A 19,065-nucleotide genomic window follows, 5' to 3' on the forward strand; every position below is an offset into this window, starting at 1 on the left:
CAAAGAGACTGAAAGAAATGCACAGAATGAGCGCAAAACAGAGAGCATGTACAGTCGAGAATGACACAAATATTAATTTCCACAAAGTTTGCTGCTTCAGTGTCTTTAGATATTTTTGTCAGATGTTACTATGGAATACTGAAGTATAATTACAAGCATTTCATAAGTGTCAAAGGCTTTTATTAACAATTATATGAAGTTGATACAATCAATATTTGCAGTGTTGACCCTTCATTTTCAAGACCTCTGCAATCCGCCCTGGCATGCTGTCAATTAACTTCTGGGCCACATCCTGACTGATGGCAGCCCATTCTTGCATAATCAATGCTTGGAGTTTGTCAGAATTTGTGGGGTTTTGTTTGTCCACCCACCTCTTGAGGATTGACCACAAGTTAAGGTCTGGGGAGTTTCCTGGCCATGGACCCAAAATACCGATGTTTTGTTCCCAGAGCCACTTAGTTTTTCCATCACGCTGAAAAAGGCATTGTTCGTCACCAAACTGTTCCTGGATGGTTGGGAGAAGTTGCTCTCGGAGAATGTGTTGGTACCATTCTTTATTCATGGCTGTGTTCTTAGGCAAAATTGTGAGTGCACCCACTCCCTTGGCTGAGAAGCAACCCCACACATGAACGGTCTCAGGATGCTTTACTGTTGGCATGACACAGGACTGATGGTAGCGCTCACCTTGCCTTCTCCGGACAAGCTTTATACAGGATGCCCCAAACAATCAGAAAGGGGATTCATCAGAGAAAATGACTTTACCCCAGGCCTCAGCATTCCAATCCCTGTAGCTTTTGCAGAATATCAGTCTGTCACTGTTGTTTTTCCTGGAGAGAAGTGGCTTCTTTGCTGCCCTTCTTGACACCAGGCCATCCTCCAAAAGTCTTCACCTCACTATGCGTGCAGATGCACTCACACCTGCCTGCTGCCATTCCTGAGCAAGCTCTGTACTGGTGGTGCCCTGATCCCGCAGCCTAAACAACTTTAGGAGACGGTCTGGCGCTTGCTGGACTTTCTTGGGCGCCCTGAAGCCTTCGCAACATTTGAACCGCTCTCCTTGAAGTTCTTGATGATCCGATAAATAGTTGATTTAGGTGAAATCTTACCGGCAGCAACATCCTTGCCTGTGAAGCCCTTTTTGTGCAAAGCAACGTTGATGGCACGTGTTTCCTAGCAGGTAACCATGGTTGACAGAGGAAGAACAATGATTCCAAGCACCACCCTCCTTTTGAAGCTTCCAGTCTGTTATTCGAACTYAATCAGCATGACAGAGTGATCTCCAGCCTTTTCCTCATCAACACTCACACCTGTGTTAACGAGAGAATCACTGACATATGATGTCAGCTGGTCCTATTGTGGCAGGGCTGAAATGCAGTGGAAATGTTTTTGGGGGATTCAGTTCATTTGCATGGAAAATAGGGACTTTGCAATTAATCTGATCACTCTTCATAACATTCTGGAGTATATGCAAATTGCCATCACACAAACTGAGGCAGCAGACTTGTGAAAATTATTTTGTGTGTCATTCAAAACTTTTGGCCACGACTGTACAGTTTAAGTCGGAAGTTTACACACACCTCAGCCAAATACATTTAAACCAAATTTTTCACAATTCCTGACATTTAATCCTAGTAAAAATTCCCTGTTTTAGGTCAGGTAGGATCATCACTTTTTTTAAGAATGTGAAATGTCAGAATTATAGTAGAGAATGATTTATTTCAGCTTCTATTTCTTTTATCACATTACCAGTGGGTCATAAGTTTACATAAACTTAAAGGCGATACTAATTGAGTGTAACTTGGGTCAAACGTTTCAGGTAGCCTTCCACAAGCTTCCCACAATAAGTTGGGTGAATTTTGCACCAATCCTCCTGACAAAGCTGTTGAAACTAAGTCAGGTTTGTAGGCCTCCTTGCTCGCACACGCTTTTTCAGTTCTGCCCAAAAATGTTCTATGGGATTGAGGTCAGGGCGTTGTGATGGTCACTCCAATACCTTGACTTTATTGTCCTTAAGCCATTTTGCCACAACTTTGGAAGTATGCTTGGGGTCATTGTCCATTTGGAAGACCCATTTGCGACCAAGCTTTAACTTCCTGACTGATGCCTTGGGATGTTGCTTCAATATATCCACATAATTTCCCCTTCTCATGATGCCATCTATTTTGTGAAGTGTACCAGTCCCTCCTGCAGCAAAGCACCCCCACAACATGATGCTGCCACACCCGTGCTTCACAGTTGGGATGGTGTTCTTCGGCTTGCAAGCATCCCCCTTTTTCCTCCAAACATAGCGATGGTCATTATGGTCAAACAGTTCTGTAAACAGTCCTATTTCTCCAAAAAGTACAATCTTTGTCACCATGTGCAGTTGCAAACCGTAGTCTGGCTTTTTTATGGCGGTTTTGGAGCAGTGGCTTCTTCCTTGCTGAGCGGCCTTTCAGGTTATGTCAATATAGGAGTCGTTTTACTGTGGATATAGACACTTTTGTACCTGCATCTTCACAAGGTCCTTTGCTGTTGTTCTGGGATTGATTTCCACTTTTCACACCAAAGTACATTCATCTCTAGTAGCCAGAACGTGTCTCCTTCCTGAGCAGTATGACAGCTGTGTGGTCCCATGGTGTTTATACTTGCGTACTATTGTTTATACAGAGGAACGTGGTACCTTCAGGAGTTTGGAAATTGCTCCCAAGGATGAACCAGACTTGTGGAGGTCTACAATTTTTTTCCTGAGGTCTTGGCTGATTTCTTTTGATGTTCCCATGATGTCAAGCAAAGAGGCACTGAGTTTGAAGGTAGGCCTTGAAATACATCCATAGGTACACCTCCAATTGACTCAAATTATGTCAATTAGCCTATCAGAAGCTTCTAAAGCCATGACATAATTTTCTGGAATTTTCCAAGCTTTTAAAGGCACAGTCAACTTCTGACCCACTGGAATTGTGATACAGTGAATTATAAATGAAATAATCTGTCTGTAAACAATTGTTGGAAAAATTACTTGTGTCATGCACAAAGTAGATGTCCTAACCAACTTGCCAAAACTATAGTTTGTTAACAAGAAATTTGTGGAGTGGTTGAAAAACGAGTTTTAATGACTCCAACCTTCGTGTATGTATACTTACTTCAACTGTATGTGTGTGAAGCATGTGTATATTCTGCTAATTCTTATACTGTGTGTGTGTGTTACCTAGAGGTTGGCCTTGATTTCCTCAAGTGTGTGTCTACACACTTGTATGAGTACGTGAATGTACATGCACTCTACCTCTTGAAGAGGTTGGTCTGGATGTCCTCCAGTAGCTGTGTGAGCCTCTTCTCTGTGTCGGCCTCGGGCAGGGTGATCTTCTCCCCTGTGTCTCTCCTCACGGCCACACACTGACCCTGCTTTAGGTCCTTAGGACCCACTTCCAGACGAATGGGCACACCCTTAGAGGGATGGATGGAGAGAGGGAGGGAGAGAGAGGGGAGAGGGAAAGAGAACAAGAGGGAATGAGCAAGAGAAAAATAGATGATTTGATTAGACACCTAATATTGGACTGATGAGAAGTTCATCCCTGAAATCATCTAATTGTCAGTAGTACAAATGTATCCCCAGGATCCATGGAAATGGGACAGGAGGCCCATGGACTACAGGTTCACGGTGGCAGTCATTTCGGCCAGTGCGGTCCATTGTAGAGGAAGCACTGAATGACAAGGCTATAAACCCCTAAAAGGGGATGTGGGGAGTAATATTATACTAATAATAATAAGATATGCCATTCAGAAAATTCTTTAATGAGACACAGTACAGTGAGTGATTTTTATTTTGTGTATGACCCCAGTGGGAATCGAACCCACGACCCTGGCGTTGCTAGAGCCACGCTCTTACAAAGTGACCCAAACATGGCCAGGAGTTGTGGTTTTACCTTGAGCTCCCAGTGGTTAAACTTCCAGCCCGGGGAGTAGTTTTCTCGGAGGTCTGCCTTGACTCGGATCTCTCCCCTCTGCAGCCGAGCCAGGTACTTGGAGCACTGGGCCAAGAGAACCTCTTTCTCAGCCTCGGGCAGGGACGCCGTGATACCACATGGGATGATGATCACCTGGGTGAGAAGAGGAGCAGGAAAAGATGCAGAGTTATATCATTTTGAATTGGCACTGAATTGACTACGTCAACTTGACTCATGCTAATAAAGGTTGTTTTACAAATCTAAATGATTTACCTTTTGCCATCATTGTAAATAAGAATTTCCTGGTAAAATAAAAAAACGTACCTGGAGACATGCGACTTTTGGGGGCAGCACCAGGCCCATATTGTCTCCATGAACCATGGTGAGCACGCCGATGGTGCGGGTGGTGATGCCCCACGAGTTCTGATATGCCAGCTGCTTTTCACCTGGCTTCTTGGGGTCCTCAAACACAATCTCAAACATCCGTGAGAAATTCTGTCCCAGGTGATGGGACGTGGCGCCCTGAGAGGAAGAGAAACATTTCGCTTGGTTGTTTTATTATGGTTAAAAAGCAGACCTGGGTTAAAATACGGTATAAAATCTTTCAAATATATATTTTTTCCTTTAGCCTACCTGGAGTGCCAGGTGGGTGGGGTTTGCACTTTGGGGACTTTTCTATACATGTTCATTGCAACAGATAAGGTCAATCAAGCACAACTAAAGTATTTGAAATGACATTTTAACCCAGATCTGTAAAAAGGCGTACCTAAGAGATGTGTTTCCACTGTGTGCTTTAGTTCGACTGCTATTTACTTGTTGACTCCTTTAGTCTGCTCCTAGATATTTTCCCCTTTTGGTCTGTACATGTCTGAATAAACTTGATAGGTGTAAGCATTCATGTGGAAGGCTCCAGGTATTTTAGAAGAGTTTTCTACATATTGCTTACAAGGACGCCAGGAAAAGTGGGTTTCATCCAAGGTCCTAGTTGATGTTTGGCTGTTAGAATCAAAAAAAWATATAAAGATCGTCTTGCTCGCCCTAAATATTCTCCCTAGTCGTTAACTACATAAAATTATAGGGAGCATATAGTGTGCGACTATCCTTATTTATTTTTACACAAGTGTACTATTCTGTTAGTCAGCACTTCTATCCCCCCCACCAAAAGAATTGGTGTGCCAATTCATGCTTCTTATTGGATTTTCATTGTCTGTTAGAACGTATAATTGAAATCCACCCTTAGGCCTAATTGTTGGTAGTTCAAATGTATCCCCAATATCCAACGAAAAGAAATGTGAGGCCCATGAACTACAGGTTCAATGTGGCAGCCAATTTCGCCAATGCGGTCCATGGAAGAGGAAAATTTGAATTTGACAAGGCTGCAGACTTTGAAATACTTGAGAAATGCGCTTAATTCAATTCAGGTCTGATAGTCTTATGAAGGCTCCAGCTATTTTACATATTGCACACCTACTCCCATTGAAACGCCATTGACTCGATCCAGAATTTTCATGCCGATCAGATGAGTTTTGGCGGAAGTCATTCATTGTCAATGGAGCAGTCCGCAACGCTACGTTGGGGATGCCGCGCTAGGCTGCGTTGCGTTCTGTGTACCACATGCGTTAAATACTTTCAACCGGTGCGTTGCTTTAGCGTTTGTACCACCAGCTAGCTTTTATAGTTAAAAAGCATAGCACGTCAAATTCTAATTTGTCACGTGAGCCCGTGAAATGCTTACTTACAAGCCCTTAACCAACAATGCAGTTTAGAACATTTTTGAATTTACAAAAAAAAACTGAAGTAAACAAAACAAAATAGAAAAATGTCAAATAATTAAAAGAGCAACAATAAAATAAACAGTAACGAGTTTATATACAGGGTGTACCGGTACAGAGTCAAGGTGCGGGTGTACAGGTTAGTCGAGGTAATATGTACATGTAAATAGAAGTAAAATGACTACGCATCGATAATAGAGTAGCAGCAGCGTAAAAATGGGGGGGGGGGCAATGCAAGTAGTCCAGGTAGCCATTTGATTAGCTGTTCAGGAGTCTTATGGCTTGGGGGTAGAAGCTGTTTAGAAGCCGCTTGGACCTAGACTTGGAGCTTGCCATACCAGGCAGCAATGCAACCAGTCAGTATGCTTGCGATGGTGCAGCTGTTGAACTTTTTGAGGATCTGAGGACCCAAATCTTTTCAGTCTCCGGAAGGGGAATAGGCGTTGTCGTGCCCTCTTCACAACTGTCTTGGTGTGTTTGGACCATGACAGTTAGTTGGTGAACCTCTCAACCTACTCCTCTACAGCCCTGTTAATGAGAATGGGGGCGTGCTTGGCACTCCTTTTCCTGTAGTCCACGATCATCTCCTTTGTCTTGATCAGGTTGAGGGAGATGTTGTTTTCCTGACACCACACGGCCAGGTCTCGGACCTCCTCCCTATAGGCTGTCTCGTCGTTGTCGGTGATCAGGCCTACCACTGTTGTGTCGTCTGCAAACTTAATGATAGTGTTGGAGTCGTGCTTGGTCATGCAGTCATGGGTGAACAGGGAGCACAGGAGGGGACGGAGCACGCACCCCTGAGGGGCCCCCGTCTTGAGGATCAGCGTGGCGGATGTGTTGTTACCTAACCTTACTACATGGGGGCAGTCCGTCAGGAAGTCCAGGATCCAGTTGCAGAGGGAGGTGTTTCGTCCCAGGGTCCTTAGCTAATGATGAGCTTTGAGGGTACTATGCTGTTGAACGCTGAGCTGTAGTCAATGAATAGCATTCTCGCATAGCTGTTCCTTTTGTCCAGGGCAGTGCGGAGTGCAAGAGATTGCGTCATCTGTGGATCTGTTGGGGCAGTATGCAAATTGGAGTGGGTCTAGGGTTTCTGGGATAATGGTGTTGATGTGAGCCATGACCAGCTTTGTAAAGCACTTCATGGCTACAGACATGAGTGCTACGGGTCGGCAGGCATTTAGGCAGGTTGCCTTTGTGTTCTTGGGCACAGGGACTATGGTGGTCTGCTTAAACCATGGCATTACAGACTCGGACAGGGACAGGCTGAAAATGCTAGTGAAGACACTTGCCAGCTGGTCAGCGCATGCTTGGAGTATACATCCTGATAATCTGTCTGTCCCTGAAGCCTTGTGAATGTTGACCTGTTTAAAGGTCTTGCTCACATCGGCTACGGAGAGCGTGATCACACAGTAGTTCCGAACAGCTGGTGCTCTTATGCATGCTTCAGTGTTGCTTGCCTCGAAGCGCGCAAAGAAGTTACTTAGCTCATCTGGTAGGCTCATGTCACTGGGCAGCTCGTGGCTGTGCTTCCCTTTGTAGTCTGTAATAGTTTGCTCGTCGGATGTGGCAGGGCTTAAATCGGAGCCAGCRTAGTACGATTGAATCTTAGTCCTGTATTGACACTTTGCATGTTTGATGGTTCGTCGGAGGGCATAGCGGGATATCTTAAAATTCTTATTTCCTTATTTCCTACCCTGCCTTTCTAAGGTCTTCGAAAACCAAGTTAACAAACAGATCACCGACCATTTCGAATCCCACCGTACCTTCTCCGCTATGCAATCTGGTTTCCGAGATGGTCGTGGGTGCACCTCAACCACGCTCAAGGTCCTAAACGATATCATAACAGCCATCGATAAGAGAAAATACTGTGCAGCCGTATTCATCGACCTGGCCAAGGCTTTCGACTGTCAATCACCACATTCTTATCAGCAGGCTCAACAGCCTTGGTTTCTCAAATCACTGCCTCACCTGGTTCATCAATTTAGTGTGTCAATCGGAGGGCCTGTTGTCCAGACCTATGACAGTCTATATGGGGGTGCCACAGGGTTTAATTCTCGGGCCAACTCTTCTCTGTATACATCAATGATGTCACCCTTGCTGCTGGTGATTCTCTGATCCATCTCTACGCAGACGACACCATTCTGTATACTTCTGGCCCTTCTTTGGACACTGTGTTAACAAACCTCCAGATGAGCTTCGATGCCATACAACTCTCCTTCCGTGGCCTCCAACTGCTCTTAAATGCAAGTAAAACTAAATGCATGCTCTTCAACCGATCGCTGCCCGCACGTTCTGACTTAGAATATGTGGACAACTACAAATACGTAGGAGTCTGGTTAGACTGTAGACTCACATTAAGCATCTCCAATCCAAAATTAAATCTAGAATTGGCTTCCTATTTCGCAACAAAGCATCCTTCACTCATGCTGCCAAACATACCCTCGTAAAACTGACTATCCTGTCGATGTCATTTACAAAATAGCCTCCAACACTCTACTCAGCAAATTGGATGCAGTCTATCACAGTGCCATCCGTTTTGTCACCAAAGCCACATATACTACCCACCACTGCGACCTGTATGCTCTCGTTGGCTGGCCCTCGCTTCATATTCGTCACCAAACCCACTGGCTCCAGGTCATCTACAAGTCTTTGCTAGGTAAAGCCCCGCCTTATCTCAGCTCACTGGTTACCATAGCAGCACCCACCCGTAGCACGCGCTCCAGCGCTCCACTCCAGGTTAGAGTCCCGCTCCTTAAAAGTGGCAGCTCTACCCTTTTGCTCAGTGCGGATGTTGACTGTAATCCATGGCTTCTGGTTGGGGTATGCACGTACGGTCACTGTGGGGACGACGTTATCGATGCACTTATTGATGAAGCCAATGACAGATGTGGTGTACTCCTCAATGCAATCGGAAGAATCCCAGGAACATATTCCAGTCTGTGCTAGCAAAACAGAACTGTAGCTTAGCATCTACTTCCTGCTTTAGTTTTATCTTGTAAGCACGAGTCAGGAGGATAGAGTTATGGTCAGATTTGCCAAACGGAGGGCGAGGGAGAGCTTTGTACACGTCTCTGTGTGGAGTAAAGGTGGTCTAGAGTATTTTTCCTCTGGCTGCACATGTAACATGCTGGTAGAAATGAGGCAAAATGGATTTAAGTTTGCCTGCATTAAAGTCCCCGGCCACTAGGAGCGCCACTTCTGGATGAGAATCTTCTTGTTTATTGCCTTATACAGCTCGTTGAGTGTGGTCTTAGTGCCAGCATAGGTTTGTTATGGTAAATAGTAGATAAACCACTGGTAAATAGCGTGGTCTACAGCTTATCATGAAGACTACCTCAGGCGAGCAAAACCTTGAGACTTAATTAATATTAGATGTCATGCACCAGCTGTTATTGACAACTAGACACAGGCCGTCACCCCTTGTGTTACCGGAGGCAGCTGTTCAGCCAGCTGTATGTTATCCATGTCGTCGTTCAGCCATGACACAGTGAAACATAAGATATTACAGTTTTTAATGTCCCGTTCGTAGGATAGTCTTGATCGGAGCTCAGCCAGTATATTATCCAATGATTGCACATTGGCTAATAGGGACTGATGGTAGAGGTGGGTTACCCACTCGCCGTCGGATTCTTACAAGGAAACACAACCTACATCTCAGTCTCTTCTTCATGTGAATGACGGGGATATGGGCCTTGTCCGGTGTTTTTAGTAAATCCATCACGTACGACTCGTTAAAGAAAAAATCTTTGTCCAGTACGAGGCGAGTAATCACTTGATATCCAGAAGCTCTTTTCGGTCATAAGAGACAGTGGCAGAAACATTATGTACAAAATAAGTTACAAATAATACGAAAAAACACAATATCACAATTGGTTTGGAGCCGGTAAAACCGCAGCCATCTCCTMCGATGCCATTATGTGTGTCAAGTAGGGAAAATGAAGGTAAGACATTCGGCAAAACAAAACGCATATGCATCTGGTGGACATCGGGCGTCAAAGGGCTCAGACACAACAATAGCTCGTTATTGTTATTCGTACACCTCTGAACGTAATTTGCAAACCGGGTGCGCACCGATTTTACATGTAGAATTGAGTAAAGAATTGTCAGTCAGACGTCTACAGTGGGTTGTCCCTAAAAACCACTACGCTGAACGATCGGCATACGAACGCTAGATCCACATTCAGTTCGATGTGTGCAAGCCTCAAGAGTACCTGAATGGCTCTGCCACTGGCAGAGATGAAGGCCTCCACGGTGGTAGTGTAGTCACCTCCGGCAAACTTCTCCTTCTCAGTCTTCCTGCCCTTTACCACGGGGATGGCCATGAGCTCCTCGTACACCCGCGCATACAGGTCCAAGATCTGTAACACCTGGACACACGCACAGGAGGAGGGACAAGAGTATTCAGTATTTATTACAAATACTACCATGTTCAGAAGGCATGTAACTGGAAAAGAATTCTGAAACTGGGAGGTATTAGCTACCCTAACATTAGCTACCCTAACATATCACTGAAATCATCCACCAACAATATCAATCTGTGCAAATGGACAATAATGGTAATTGTATTAGGCCTAATTAACCCTTCACTAAACTCCGCCCTCGAACAGCAATTGTCCAATCAGAGCACAATAACCGCAACCAACCAACCACTCGGCAACTTCATACACAGTTTAACACAAGCAAGATAACGAAGGATGCATATATGTTTGCTCCAAGGTAAGCAACTATGTTAATCTTTTGCATAATGCGTGATATCACAATATATTTATTATAAAAAAAACTGGCTAGACAAAGTCAGCAACAACTTTAACATTACACAACTAAGCTAAACATTGCTAACTTAGCTAGCTATCTTGTCAACAACATTAGCTAGCTAGTTAGCTTTGTTAGACTACATGTATCACAAATCTTTGGCTAATTTCGTTCAGCAATGTGTTGATGGGAATCCAAGTCTTCAGTACCCAAATCCAGCTGCTGTACTGTAATATCAGGTTTTACCAAACCTATCATACATTGCCAAATATCGACAGACACCAAAAGGGCAAGTATCTCACATATGGAGGCTTTGTACATAAATTATACACAACTTACATAACTCATACATAAGTAATTGTAATCACAAGTACAATGTAGGCAACAGATGTCTGATTTACACATTTGATTCAGAAGACCACTGAAACAATATAACCCTAACACTGAATATCTGAATGAATAACACTACATGTATCATCCCGTATCTACAGATTAAGATCTGATGTGCAACAGGGCTCTACAGTGCGGCCATTTAACTTGCATATGCGCTTAAATATTTTGCTGTGCGACTTGTAATTTTTATTTTGGAATTCCAGTGCGCTTAGAAAAATTAAAGATTCTAGCTTCAACATCTCACATTTTTCATTGTGCTCCTAAATTTGTGTGCGCCTATTTAAAAAATAAATAAGGCACACATGTGCTCCTTGTAAGAAAACGTCAGCGTAGAGCCCTGTGCAAGATGCAGCTTCCACTAACACCACAGGAGAGACAGCAACCAAATCACCAGAGGATACCGGAGATGATAATTCCTCCTTTGTTGAACTATCTGCACAGGGCCGGCAAGAAATGCTTAAAAAATAAGCAGTCCAGCTGGCTTTTCATGCTATCCCACTTTTCTGCATTAAAGTGGACACACTCCAGGTGAAAGTCATTTTTACACATGACAAATAAAAATCACACCACGGCATCCCTGTGATTCCCATTTGTCCCATAATATGGTAGTGGAACTCATGTTTAGGTTTGTAAGCATAGGTACCATCAGCTCTTTGACAGAGATATTTACTACCAGTAAAGTTGTCTTGGTCTGGGCACTTTATTTCCAGAAGCTGTGGCTTGGGTTCTCATTACTCGAGACTTTCCTGTCAGGAGATGTGCCTAAATGGAGGGAGTGGAGGTTGACAAAGCCACATGGGAACACTTTGTGCCCAGTGACTCAGTATACGGTGCTGCTGCAAGCAGCTCAAGGTCTATCGTCATCGCCTTGGTCTGCACGGTCTTCTTCCTCTGCATGCTGGTGGCAAGACTGTCAGTCTGCTACCTTGGAGCACACCCTCTTAAAAATACGATGAAGTAAGTGGCTGGGAGCAGACGCCATGGCTGGTGTTGCTGCTCTGTCATCTTTTTTTCCAGTGCCTCTGCTTCAGACTGGGAGATCATTATATCACTGTTGTAATATCTTATTTTCATTCAGAACTGTAGAGAAACATCTTGGTTGTTGGCGGCAGAGGAAATGTTGGGAACTCATCCGTAGGGTTGGAAGAGGATGGTGGTGGTGCTGTTCTCCAATAGTGGGAGCTGCAAAAGAGGGGAAAAAGAGCTTTTACAAAGCACCAACTTGTTTAAATCATGTACGGTAGAAATTAAAATGTTTAATCATTTGGTGTATTTTGTGTTTCCAGAGTACATAGAGGAGCATCCCCAGTTGGAAGAATAAAAGGAAGGGATGAGCTTAAAGATTCTACTCGCTCAAAAAGAATGAGGAAATGGACTAGTTAAAATAAAAAAATCCATGCTCTTCAGGAAACTCAAACCCCTAACCGGTTAATGCCAGAGTCAATAACAGCAGTGTCCCCCCAACGTCTTCCAATCCTGCACYGGGTTTACTTATGGTCAGTTTAATAACTTGTGCACATTTTTTACATGACCAAATCAGAAACATAWCCCCACAGACAACTATCCCCTTGACATACAAGAGTAGATTGGCAGATGCAGTTTCTGCGTGTGCTGATGAAACTTAAGACAATTTTGACCTGAAAGATCTGGCTTTTACATTTCATATGGATTTACAAAGTGTTAGCATTTTATTCAATGGACTTTATTTTGGACAGGTCAGTTGTCTGTATGGCCTCGCAAGGACAAGGACATCACAGAAAACATGCCAGACAACTACAGGAGAGATTGTAAACAAGACATTCACGTGTAGCTCACCTGTCAGTTGTAGCTGCAGTAGACTGGTCTTCTTTTCCGACTCACTTTTGCCTTTGCCACCCCGACCACTGTAATAGGCTTGGAATCAATCTTCTTGCCTCTTGGCTTATGCAACTGTTGTGGCAAGCTTGTAGTGGACATTTCATCTGGGGCTCTCCAGAGGTCCAAGGTGTGGATCAGCCCAACAACATGCGAGCTGTAACCTGTGGAGCTAGCATAGAACGGTATATTTTTTTAAACTGAGGGCGTTGGTTGTTTACGTTAGCATAACAGCTAGCTGAAGCTGATATTGTACACAATATTGTATGAGTTTGGTTTTTAAATGATTGTGAGACCTACCCTGCAGTTTAGGAACAATGTTGCTCCTTTGTCATCTGCCTCGATGGTCAGCTAGTGGGGTTTCTCCCTCTTACACTGGGACCTGTAGACTTTGCCTCTAACCTAGTCCTCCTGCTTGCTGTGTTAAGTTCCTGCATAACTTTTCGTGAATATAGCCTTCAAAAGGCATACTGAAGATCCTTTAGTTTGCTCCAACCTGATATAAGTGATGGTTGTCTCCAAAAGTAACTTAGTACCTCATTGGGGAGCTCCCTTAGCGTTATTACGATACGCTTCTCCATTTTCACAGGAAAATAAAAAGGCAAAGCTTGTCCGAGTTAGCAACAGTAACCAAGGTGTAGTACACATTTATCCCCAGAAACCATTGGAAAAGAGATGCAGGGCCCATGGACTACAGGTTCCCGGTGGCAGCCATTTTGGTCATGGCGGTCCATTGTCAAGGAAACACTGAATTTGACAAGACTGCAAACTTTCAAATTCTTGCGTCTAAATCCAACTTACACAAAAAACAAACGTTAAGCATCGTTTGAATGCACTCCCCAGACATGACAAGTTCTATGTTTTTTACTCAACATTCACAAGAGAAAAGTAAGAACTAGTCTCATGGACGGTTAATAATAAATTGGCCTTGTTACCTCTTCGGCGGCCTCCGCTTTGGTGGCGAAAGCCGTGTGTCCCTCCTGCCACAGGAACTCTCTGGTCCTCAGGAAGGGTTGGGGGTGCTTGAACTCCCACCTCTGGGGGTGAGTGAGAGAAAGCAAAAGAGAAATTAGAGAAATAGTAAAAATCACGATACATTCTGAAAAGATCACTTCCGCAGTCAAACAGCAAGCATGACTTAAATTTAACATTAACCTAATACAAACAATTCGGTAGGAATGAGGTTTGAGCAGTAGGCCTTATACATTATCAAAGCATATTGGCTATATGCCTGGCCTGCAAATATTATTATTCTCAGACCATATTACATTTCAAAACTCAAGCTTTGATAAAATAGATCAGTTGGTGTAGCACTTGCGAGGCACTGCGGGGCATGAATTGAAATAATTAGCTTTTTTATTTTACTGGACTGATTGTAACTGTATCTGATGGTCATGGTGCTTTCAAGACAACTGGGAATTCGGACAATGTCAAATCATGACGTCAGTGATCTTCAGGTCGGAAAGTCCGAGCTCTAGAAAGACACTCCAGTTTCCGACTTGGAATTCAAAATGATCCCAGTCAGATCACGTTTCCCCCTGTATTCTTTGACAGTCTCTCTGTGGTCATGGTTTTAAGTGCTTCAATCTTACGTAGGCTAGTAGCCTATCAAACTTTGCTGTGGCCAGGGTCGTGGAAGCTCTCCAGGCACGATAATTTGAGTGATCCGATTGGCCAGCGCTGTAGGCGTACTCGAGTTAGCCACAGATCTCCCGGTCCATCGGGTAGGCGTAGTTGGTCTTTCAGACAAATAAAATGGTTAAAAAAATGGGAAAACTGTGCTTAACCAGTGCGCAGGGTTCTGAATCAAGTGCAACTATTGACAATGCAACAATTTTTTTTTTAAATTTAAAGGATCGCTCGCAAGCCTTTATTGTTGGCTTTTCTACAGAAATGTTTGGTGATCGACTGGGAATGCCTTGCGATCAACCGGTTGGTGACCGACTGTCCTAAACGGTTCTGCCAAAAGACAGTGGACATACTGGACAGGTTTGAAGTCTTCAATTTTCAGTAGGTTTGGGCTTTTCCATTTTGAAATTGTACTGACCCTAACAGTGATGGTGAATATGACAATTATCATTCGTGGCTTGGACACTGACCACAACGTTGCACCACTGGTTGAGTTTGATGGGGAGGTCTCTGTGGGACTGGACCCATTTGGAGTAGGCAGGGTACATCACTGTAAAAAGAAAAGACGAAGGATGCATTGGTCAGGGTGTGAATTAGTAAACGAATACATATATGGCATAGAGAGGGTAGAAGTAGTAAGCGCCTTGGATGAAAATATCCATAGATACGTTGTGTCGTGAGTTACACCTATACAATGTAGTTCTTTGAGACCTAGTGAAAAGCATCTGGAAATTCAACGTGTCAAGTTTAACTTTAAAGTTTGACAGAAGTGGTGAGGTGTGTTTGTCTTACCAGTTTCACTAGTGGGTCGGATAGCGACGGGCTCGGCAAGCTCAGTGTTCCCTGAACGCGTCACCCAGGCGACCTGAAGGCAGCACACACAAACACAGTTCACTACTAATGTGTCAAATCACTTAAAGAGGGATCATCAGTATGACAAGACAAATGGTGATCACGCATCACTTGAGAAGCGAGGACCAGGATTTTCAATAGGGATAGATAATGGGAACACCCATTCCCCCTCCATCCAACCCCACACACACTTCACAACACCCACCTCGGGGGCAAAATCCGCGATGTGGGACTTCTCCTTCTCCAGGGCAGCCTGTGAGACAAACATGGGGAAGTAGCAGTTCTCCACGCCCAGCTTCTTGATCTCGCGGTCAAAGAACTCCTTGATGGACTCCCAGATGGAGTATGACCAGGGCCGCAGCACATAGCACCCGCTCACATCGTAGTACTCAATCATTTCCGCCTTAGTGATTACCTGGAGGGGCAGATGTGAAGGTAGACACTTGTCTTGAGCGCTATACCATGGCTGCATTCCGATTCTCCACCCTTTTCCCAATCTTCTAATGGATCTAAAACCACTGGATTGGTGTTATCATTGGCTGGAGGGACTTTCTACCGTTGTTAAATCAATGACAGGAAGTGTGCAAGTGCACACCCTAGCTCCAGGCCCTATTCCCAATTACTTTTTCACATTCTTTTAAATCCACCAGGGGGAGTGTACAAGGAGTATAAATGGAATTGGGCTTCAGTCCAAGAGAGGTTTGTGACAATGCCAAAACGACTGGCTTTAGTGGAGTTTAGACTGCTAGTCAGAAAACTGGGGCAATAATCACTCGCACAGGTGTACAGACTCACCTGAGAGTACCAATCAGACAGGTTCTCCTCCTTCTTAGCCTCCAGTCCCAGTCTAAATGAGGAAAGTACACAGAAATCAGGTGTGAAAACCACACGGTATACTACGGATGAGTTAAACAACTTTTTCTATTTTATCGATTAGTTGATGGTTGCTAGGGCCAAAATATAGGAAGAGCTGTGCATGCATACTAGACATGGTGACTTGTCTTTTGCGGAGGGGAAGCCATGTTTTGTATCTAGTGAAGTCAAATCTATGCCCACTTTGCTCAGCAATGGAAAATACCACTTCAATTGGTGTTTTTCAATTCCCTATTTCAAATAGATACGGATGAATTAGACCGACTAATCGATTAATCAAACTCATCCCTACAGAACAGTGTGAACACTCAGCAGAAATCCATCTTCCGGTACAGTTAAAATGGTGAATCATAAGATGTTCGTCCTTTGCTTTTAAGTCCAAGATAACTTTTCTACAAAAGCATGATTTTTATCAACAGCCAGCCATGAATAAGTTGAAAACAGAAAGTCTATCATGTTGTAGAGATAAGTTGAAAACAGAAAGTCTATCATGTTGTAGAGTCCACTGTAGCCAGCCAGCTAGCTACCTAGCTCTGGGCCTGGGAAAACTGCTCAACTTCAGCACCAACCCGTCTGCTAGCTAGGCCCTGAATCCAATGGAATGCACCCCTGGGGGACACCAACCTACGTACGGAAATGAGATTGAGTAGAGACGGCAAATGTTGTCACTAACATGACAGTCGAGAAATGCCATGACAAAATATGCATGTCCATTGAAAAAAAACTGTTCCACTGCACTACATTTACACGATTTCAATTTGAGTCGTCATTTAGCAGACGCTCTTATCCAGAGCGACTTATAGTGCGTGCATATCATTTCATACGGGTCCCCCGTGGGAACCGAACCCACAACCCTGCCGTTGCAAGCGCCATGCTCTACCAACTGAGCCACAGGGCACTACATATCAAAATCGGATTGGCTAATCATGCCGTCAATCCAAGGCCCTGCTGGTAGGATCAGGGGAAGATTTCTCCTCAGATACCGATACGGAAAACCTTGATTGGATAGCTATTCCTGTTTTCATTTTTCCCCTCCCCACCACAGACAACACCACTCTGAACACAAGAGACGAATCATGATCATGATTGACAAGACTAATATMATTTTCAATCACTTAAACCTTTAATTTTCGGTTTAAATATTCTTAGGCTTCCTCTGAAGGCTCTGACGGTACAGCACTGTCCAAGAGCAATGTTTTGGGCCTATGGCACAGCAGATCAAAACACACAGGTAAGAATATCATAATGCGTGCACACATTCTCGTATTGCTGACCCCAGCAGAAATCAAACCGACTACTCTGACATTGCAAGCGCCAAGCTCTACCAACTGAGTCACACAGGACCACATCCACATTCAGCCTACATTCATCACCATCTCCCTTGATTTCTGCCATCCATCATTCCGTTTTCAAATCTCCACTCCATTAAAGTACCAATGATCTCTATTCATCCATCTCTGCTTCCCACTCTCCCCTTCATCCACCCATCCAACCCTCTCACCGTGTCTGTTTCTTGGGACCCCCCTCTCCTCCTCCTCCTCCCCCTGCGCCTCCCGACGAGACCTCCTTGACTTTGTCTCCCTTGGGCTGCTTCTTCCCTCCTCCTCCGCCACTACCACCTCCCTGTTTTTCAGACTTGTTCTCTCGGTCTTTCCGGTTCTTGTCCTCTCCGCCCGAGGCTCCGGCGGAAGCCACAGGTTTATACTCCTCTCCTGTGAGGGCCTTATACTGGGTCTTCAGGGCCAGAAGCTGCTTCACGGCACCGTCCAGCTGGTCCTGGTTACAAGGATGGCAYTTTACATTGGTTGTGTTATGCGATCTGTTGCATTTAATTACTCAACAATCAGGACTATCCTGAATAACAATATTAAGAATGAAATCTGATTATCATTTAACATTGGTACAAGTAGCTACAGTTGCCAACGTTAGCTAGCTATCCTAAGTTGTACATGCGCCAAAACTTCAGCATTCCTCATCTGAATAGCTTGCTCTCGTCAACATGTTTTCAGCACTTTTGGTCATAGATTTACGTGAGGTGAAATTAAATCTCACTAACCTTAGGAGCCTTCTCCGATTTCAGCTTCCTCACTAACTCCCCCTGATGGGACACCTGGGAGAAGAGCACCTTAACGGAGGAGCTAGACTGGGCCTCGGGGGCGGGGCTAGCCTGGACAGGGGCAGGGCTGGTGGCTGGGGCCATGCCTGGTTTGTAGTCCTGGCCAGTCACCTGCTTGTACTCTGCTTTGAGTGACAGTAGATGCTTGACGGCTGCGTCCATCTGGTCCTGAGAGAGAGGGGACAAAAACAGAAGGGTTCATGTCACTTTCTTTTAAGTCAATAGGGGGGCGCTGTTTTCACTTTGGAAAAAATCGTGCCCAAATGAAACGGCCTCGTACTCTTTTCTAGATCATACAATATGCATATTATTATTACTATTRGATAGAAAACACTCAGAAGTTTCTAAAACTGTTTGAATTATGTCTGTGAGTAAAACAGAACTAATTTTGCAGCAAACTTCCATGCAGGAAGTGAAAATTCTGAAAATGGGGCTCTGTTTCAGGGCCTATTCAATTGCCTTATATTTATCGATATGCATGCACTTCATACGCCTTCCACTAGATGTCAACAGGCAGTGGAAGGTGGAATGGGGTGTCTAGCTTGATCTGAGGTCGAACAAGAGCTTTTGGAGTGGCAGGTCAGGAATATCTTTTGTCTACCAAGGCGCACGAAGCACCTCGATATTGTCTTCTGATAAGCGTTCGGTTTACACGGCGAATATCTCCGGCTCTGATTTTATTTGATACATGTGATAATAACATCGTAAAGTAGGTTTTTTCAACCGAGTTTTATCAGATTATTCAACGTTTATTGGGACTTTGARTTTTCCGTTCTTTGCGTCGAGAGAGGGTGGGAACGTTATCAACATTGGCTAGAATTGTGGCGCGAATTCGACAGAAGAAAAGGACATTCTAAAACCAAACAACGATTTATTCTGGACCAAGGACTCCTTGTAC

The 19,065-nt window shown here is 44.3% G+C and overlaps 1 protein-coding gene, 1 long non-coding RNA gene and 3 other non-coding genes across 5 annotated transcripts in view; all 5 read right to left on the reverse strand.

Moving 5' to 3' along the window:
• The window catches only part of LOC111969182 (bifunctional glutamate/proline--tRNA ligase), a 64,167-nt gene that overhangs the window by 3,182 nt on the left and 41,920 nt on the right, over positions 1-19,065 (reverse strand). The window contains exons 21-31 of the mRNA XM_023995125.3: positions 18,108-18,335; positions 17,553-17,827; positions 15,974-16,025; positions 15,384-15,593; positions 15,119-15,191; positions 14,797-14,876; positions 13,633-13,734; positions 9,910-10,065; positions 4,248-4,445; positions 3,903-4,076; positions 3,263-3,423 (exon numbers count right to left, since the gene is read on the reverse strand). Coding sequence (XP_023850893.1) covers positions 3,263-3,423; positions 3,903-4,076; positions 4,248-4,445; positions 9,910-10,065; positions 13,633-13,734; positions 14,797-14,876; positions 15,119-15,191; positions 15,384-15,593; positions 15,974-16,025; positions 17,553-17,827; positions 18,108-18,335 — 1,709 coding nt within the window. The remainder of the gene's footprint in view (positions 1-3,262; positions 3,424-3,902; positions 4,077-4,247; positions 4,446-9,909; positions 10,066-13,632; positions 13,735-14,796; positions 14,877-15,118; positions 15,192-15,383; positions 15,594-15,973; positions 16,026-17,552; positions 17,828-18,107; positions 18,336-19,065) is intronic.
• Positions 3,564-3,698, reverse strand: LOC112081162 (small nucleolar RNA SNORA5). Its single transcript, XR_002896355.1, has one exon. It is a non-coding gene; the product is annotated as a small nucleolar RNA SNORA5 (small nucleolar RNA).
• On the reverse strand, positions 5,168-5,304 carry LOC111969594 (small nucleolar RNA SNORA5). Its single transcript, XR_002878015.1, has one exon. It is a non-coding gene; the product is annotated as a small nucleolar RNA SNORA5 (small nucleolar RNA).
• Positions 10,072-13,623, reverse strand: LOC111969183 (uncharacterized). The gene is made up of 3 exons (XR_002877962.1): positions 12,998-13,623; positions 12,659-12,869; positions 10,072-12,025 (listed from the first exon to the last, which is right to left on the reverse strand). It is a non-coding gene; the product is annotated as an uncharacterized lncRNA (long non-coding RNA).
• LOC111969596 (small nucleolar RNA SNORA5) lies at positions 13,329-13,464 on the reverse strand. Its single transcript, XR_002878017.1, has one exon. It is a non-coding gene; the product is annotated as a small nucleolar RNA SNORA5 (small nucleolar RNA).

The sequence above is a fragment of the Salvelinus sp. IW2-2015 genome, linkage group LG10 (assembly GCF_002910315.2).
Source record: "Salvelinus sp. IW2-2015 linkage group LG10, ASM291031v2, whole genome shotgun sequence".
NCBI classification, from domain to species: domain Eukaryota; kingdom Metazoa; phylum Chordata; class Actinopteri; order Salmoniformes; family Salmonidae; genus Salvelinus; species Salvelinus sp. IW2-2015.